Source organism: Frankliniella occidentalis, unplaced genomic scaffold, assembly GCF_000697945.3.
Source record: "Frankliniella occidentalis isolate FOCC.00 unplaced genomic scaffold, Focc_3.1 Scaffold21, whole genome shotgun sequence".
Classification (NCBI taxonomy): domain Eukaryota; kingdom Metazoa; phylum Arthropoda; class Insecta; order Thysanoptera; family Thripidae; genus Frankliniella; species Frankliniella occidentalis.
In genome coordinates this window covers 1,211,336-1,216,724 of record NW_026267151.1, presented here as the reverse complement: position 1 = coordinate 1,216,724, position 5,389 = coordinate 1,211,336, and the positions used below count along the sequence as shown (strand labels likewise).

The window sequence follows — 5,389 nt, the reverse complement described above, 5'->3', positions numbered from 1 at the left end:
TATTCATAAATGTGTTTTTTCATTCAAAGAAAAACAAATCCAGTTTGATCACCCATTTTTATGAGTACTTTTCTTGGCTTGGAAGCGAACGCGCAGGTCGTGTCAGCAGTCGAAGGGTGAGGCACTGGTCAACATTGTCCCCAGCTGAGGAGGCGCTCATCCACGCGTCTGTAGCCGTTGGCTGGCATCATGAGGTTGGAGAGGCGGAGCAGCTCGAGGGAGCCGAGGTCACTCGGTGCGCGGCGCGTGAGCAGGGCGGTGAGGACGTGCACGACGCGCTCCCGTCCCTGCTCGCCGCACACCGTCAGTACCAGGTGCGAGCGCGGGGCCGCGTTCGTCACCGTACCCAGCATCTCACCTGCGCGACCACCACCGGGAGCAGAGAGTAGGCGTTAGGCATTCTGAGAAGTGGTGGCTACGACCGGCTTCGGCCCTCTGCTTACCTCCGACTGGCGTGGCGAGCGCCCACAGGCCCGGCTGCCCCAGCTCAGCGGCGGCCAGCTGCAGACGCATGTCGGCGAGCCCGGCCGGTAGCCCTAGCTGGTGCAGCTGCCAGTCCATCCTCAGCATGGAGGCGTTGGCGCGCGTCAGCTCCACTCCGGCGCATAGTGAGTCGTCCAGCAGCGTCTCCAGCCCGGGGCCCTCGTGTGGCACGCGGTCGGCCAACAGCAGCAGCGACAGGTGCCAGGGGCCCAGCAGCTGCGGGGGGAGAGCGAACGATATGACGAGCGGCTAGCGCCTGCCGCTAGCGAGGTAGGCGCGCCCGCTACGCACCCCGCCGGGGCGAGTGGCCCGCCTCCGCCCCCGCAAGTCCTTCCCGTCCCAGTTGGCTTGTACGGCTCACAGACAAGTCTCTCGTGGTGTTCCTCGTTCGTCTTGATCTCTGGCCTGGCCAGGACGCGCACTCACCTGGTCGACGTCGAGCTGGTCCGCAGGCGGCAGTTTCGGGCACGGCTGCAGCACCGTCTCGTAGTAAGGCGCGGCCTGCTGGAAGGGGTCCGCCTCCGCCACGTCGGGATCCACGCCGTGCGCCGCGCGGTACGCCAAACGGCCGGCGATGAGGGGCAGCAGGGCCGGCAGGACGGCCACCAGCGCGGTGATCCACGAGCTCGCCATGCTGCCGCGGCCCCGTGGAGTGTGGAGTGTGCGGCCCGCGGCCCTGCCTCCCGCCGGCTCCCTTATCCCTGCCGCGCTCGCTTATCCAGCATCCATCCGCCCGCCTGCGCCATGTACTCCGCTCTCTGGATGCGAGGGTCAGTGACTTCTTGCTGTGCCGAGGACCATTCCCCTCATGCGACGCCGAACCAGCATCAGTTGTTTCAATTTTGGTTCAAGTTTAGGTAGAGGTATTTTAAGGCAGTCGTCGAAATAATTAGCAAAAGAACCAAGAGGAAGATCCAAACCATGTAAGACACTTTTCTTCCTACCCAACACAGAGAATGAGCTTCCAATAAAGTACTCATTACAGAAAAAAAGGGGAGTATTCGACCCTCGTTAAACATCAAAACGGCAAGGGACACAATGAAGAGATACAAAAAAATAGATCGGCACAGCCTTGTCGGTCGCAGCACAGCCAAACGTCGTGGGTGTCGCGACTTAGGAGAGTCAGTCCAGAAGGAGCAGTAGTGGGATGCAAGATTTACTTTTGCTGAAGCCAGAAGTAAAGCCTGCGGCAGCATTGATCAGTTTTTATTATTTTTTAAAAAATCATTTCCTGTCAGCGGAGTAGCAGAGCCATTGAAAACGACTATTCGCAGACTTTGCTGAAGCCGCAGGCGCTTTATCGAAACTTAATCCTGTATCCACCAGGTCAAACAGTTTCGCACCATTTTGCAATACCACCTTGTGTTTGTCTCGCCCGTCGGGACCTCCCGGATAATACAATGCCATGCAATACAAAAGCTCAACCCGCTGACATAAGGCCTCTACCGAGACGGGGCGATTCACCGAGCCAACTCGGCTGCGGCAGCAGCGGAGATGGAGCTGGCTAGCGGGTGAGCGTAGGGCGCCTGCCACCGCCGAGGTAGGCAGGCCCGCGACGCACCTCACCGCGCCGGGCGGCCTACTTCCACCTCTGCAACCACCCTATTGCCAGAGTCCGCGCGGTTGTAGTTTTGGTTACGTAACCCTCATCCTCATGCGAGACGGAAGGGTGTTCACCTTGCAGGGTGGCCCAACAGACCCGAAGTCTGCTCTGTGGGGGTAAACCGTGTACCGCATACAGGCGTATGGCGGGCGGGTGAGTGTGGGCAAAGAAGCACAGGGTTGTGGCGCAGTGCTTTTTAGACCATTGATACGCACGCTTACAACAAGGACATTTATTCAAACAAAGTTACATCCCTGTTAAAAAAAAACAAAAACAAAAAGCTCGATAACTTAAATTATGGTACCAGAAAGAAAATATCAATCAAGGAAGGAAACTGTCTAAAATTATGTTACGAAGTACACGAAACGAGGATGGGAGGCTTATAAAATTATTGTAGCCTGAGATCACAGTCCCACAAGCGAGGGTAAATTACAACCACAAGAACAAACATCGACAAGCGTTCTCTCTGTACAAAAAAATGTTTTCTTTGGTTTGCGCATTTGAGCAATAAGTAATCAACGAAAATGTGATACGTGTTCGCTGAGAATAGATCGGCACAGCCTTGTCAGTCGCAGCACAGCCTTCACGAAGAGATCCACAACCGCCAGTGGTTGTCAAATCCACCTGATCCACCTCGACGGGGGTCGGGGGGCGCGGATGGCCTGTCAGGATCCCTCCTCGAACTCAGCCAGCACGGCGATGAGCTTCATCTTGGCCTGGGAGCGCCTTGCCCTGGGGAGACGGCGCAACGTGGCTGCCAGGCTCCGGGCGAACAGTTCCTCGGGGTCTTGCGCATGCTCCAGGAAGGGCTCTGCGCCCTGTGCGCGCGACAGGTGGCGCTCGATACCCTCCAGGGACCCCGCCACCACGGCGAGCGACTGGCGCACCGCGTCCTGGAAGTCCTGGGCGTCCCGCGGCGAGGACAACGGCCCGGCCGGGAGCAGTCCGCCGAGCGGCAGCCGAAGTGCGCCGTCCGCGTGGCCGTGGTGGAAGTCATCTGCGGCCGAGAGAGTCAATGTTTGTGCTAGTGAGGTTTAGAGTACAACACTCAACATAGGACTCTAGTGCGGGTGAGGTGGAGTATTACTACTGGCGCACAGTGTGGCACACGCTGGTAGCGGCACGTACCCGAGGGCGAGGTGTGCCGCGGCGTGGACGAGTGCGACGCGTGGGTGGCAAGGTCGACGGCCATGTCCTGCTGGGAGTCCTCGTCCTCCATGTCGTGGTGCGCGCCATGGTGGTGGAGGTGGTCGCCGGCGGCCCACAGCTTGTACGTGTGCGGCCACAGGGGGCTCGTGGTTGCCGTGACCGCGGGCTCCTCGCCGCCGGCCACCATGCCGTCCCCGGAGTCCGACGCCGCGCTGTTGCTAGCGGTCGCGGCCCCTGACGTCCCCTGGCCCCCAGCCGGGGCCGCCACCCCCATGGCGGAGAGGCCCAGCCCCAGCCCCTGGGCCAGCCCCTGGCCCAGGCTCAGCCCGCGCTCCCGCACCATGGCCGCGTGCAGCGCTGCCACGTGCGCCTTGGCACCGCCAACCCGGCTGCACAACAAGAAGAGGGGTCAACAACCAACATGGGGTCGGGGGAACAGAGAAACTCCTATTTTCACTACGGTATGACTTTGGCACCGAAATAGGACTAAAATTTAACTCTAGGTAACAGAAAGAAAACATCAAACGAAGAAAACTATGAACGCGCCACCCACTTTGTGTGATGGTCTATCATATCACTGCGCTTTGTGCCCTGCACAGTGACAGTATACCGTTGTTAATAGGCAACCAGCATACACGGCTGTATCATGTGCAGCATAACCGCCAGTAAACTGGATGGTTTTCAGCTTCAGCCTCCTGATATTTTAGCGTCTTATAGCTCTGTGACTCCATCTAATTTGGCCAACATCGGGATCTGGAACTAGATCGGCGTTGACGAGAAGCCCGGCTACGGATGCGGCTGCGGCTGCGGCTGCGGCTGCGGCTGCGGCGCGCGGCTCGCTCGCTGCTCTGATGCTCGCTGTAAACACACTCGAGGCGGGGTTTCTCACCGTCTCTGAGTCAGCTCCGAGGACGGACGGACTTACTTGCGGGGCTGGATGAAGCGCTCGAGCCAGCGCATTCTGCAGAAGAGCGCCCACTCCTTGCCCGGCGGCACGCCGCGCTTGTGGAGCCGCAGCTCCCTGCCGAAGCGCTCCCGGAGCCGCACCCACCGCGTCTGGCACTCCTCTACTGCAAGGGGGGCAGAGGGAGGCGTCAGGCGGGCGAGGACGAGGACGACGAGGCCCTCCGGTAGGCCGGGCAGGCCGGACGCCGAGCGGTGCGGCGCTCGCGGTGCTCTGCAGCACGAGCGCCGAGGCGTGACGTAACGCGGCGTAACGTGACGTAACGGGGCCGGCCGGGCGGCGCCGCCTGAGAGACGCTACGCACCGCCGTGTCACGCTGCGTCACGATAGCGTGACATCGAGCGGCGAGTGTCGACGGGGGGCGTCACGCCGCGCTTGTCGATAAGTCACTCTGGCCGCCGCTCGGGAGGGTCGGCACGTTGTGCGCCGACTTGGTGTCCAGCTAGGTCACGTACCGCCACGGCGAGGCCCTAATGAACCCCGCAGGGCCCGGCCGCGCAGGCAGTGCGCTATGCGGCGCGCTGACACCTTGCATTCTTACTGCGCGCCCAGCAGAGCGGCTCGAGGACGCGTCGTGCGGGTCCTGGCCAGTGCGGCGCAGGTCGACGTCGTACTCACCCCTCATCTCGAAGGCCGACGCGATGCCGTCCCAGGCCTGGGCCTTGGCCTGCTCGTCCTTGTAGTCCACGCGGCCCTTGTCGTAGAGGTTCTCCCTGGCGCGCACCATGTCGACGAGCAGCTCGTCCGAGTAGGGCACACTCCCGGCGACCTGGTCCTGGTCGTCAGCGTCCTGGTGCTGTCGCTGCTGCTGCACGTCCATGTCGCGGGGGGTGAGGGGAGGGGGTGGCTCCGGGCCGGGTCCCTCCTGGTCCCTCCTGGGCGGGCGCCGCAGTATCACTAAAGGCTGCACCACTACGGCGGCTGCGGCACGGCGAGCACGGCGGTCCGCGCCCCGCCAGTGGCCCGCCGGTGGCCCGCCACGCTACGGGGCCTGCTCCGCCTGCTCCGCCCGCTCCTGCCTCGGTGGCGCTACGCCGCCTATGACTACGGCCCGGCCGCCGCGCCGACGAGTACTGCCTGCTTCTGCTTACGTAGCGCTGCTTTGCTCGGCGTTGCGTTGCGTCGCGGCCCGCGAGCCCGCCGCACTGCTCCGCTCCGCACCGGTACGCCCCGCCGACCCCGCCCCGCCC

The 5,389-nt window shown here is 62.1% G+C and overlaps 2 protein-coding genes across 2 annotated transcripts; both read right to left on the bottom strand.

The window, feature by feature from the left end:
- Positions 1 to 1,152, bottom strand: LOC113204496 (uncharacterized). Its single transcript, XM_026419676.2, has 3 exons — positions 910 to 1,152; positions 444 to 699; positions 1 to 358 (listed from the first exon to the last, which is right to left on the bottom strand). Exons 1-3 carry the CDS (start codon positions 1,114 to 1,116, stop codon positions 129 to 131), a joined length of 693 nt encoding a protein of 230 aa, XP_026275461.1. The 5' UTR covers positions 1,117 to 1,152; the 3' UTR covers positions 1 to 128.
- Positions 1,153 to 2,293: 1,141 nt separating this feature from the next.
- On the bottom strand, positions 2,294 to 5,361 carry LOC113204583 (uncharacterized). Its single transcript, XM_026419799.2, has 4 exons — positions 4,818 to 5,361; positions 4,161 to 4,305; positions 3,215 to 3,624; positions 2,294 to 3,083 (listed from the first exon to the last, which is right to left on the bottom strand). The coding sequence occupies exons 1-4, from the start codon at positions 5,017 to 5,019 to the stop codon at positions 2,752 to 2,754; spliced, it is 1,089 nt and encodes a 362-aa protein (XP_026275584.1). The 5' UTR covers positions 5,020 to 5,361; the 3' UTR covers positions 2,294 to 2,751.
- Between the last annotated feature and the right edge of the window lie 28 nt (positions 5,362 to 5,389).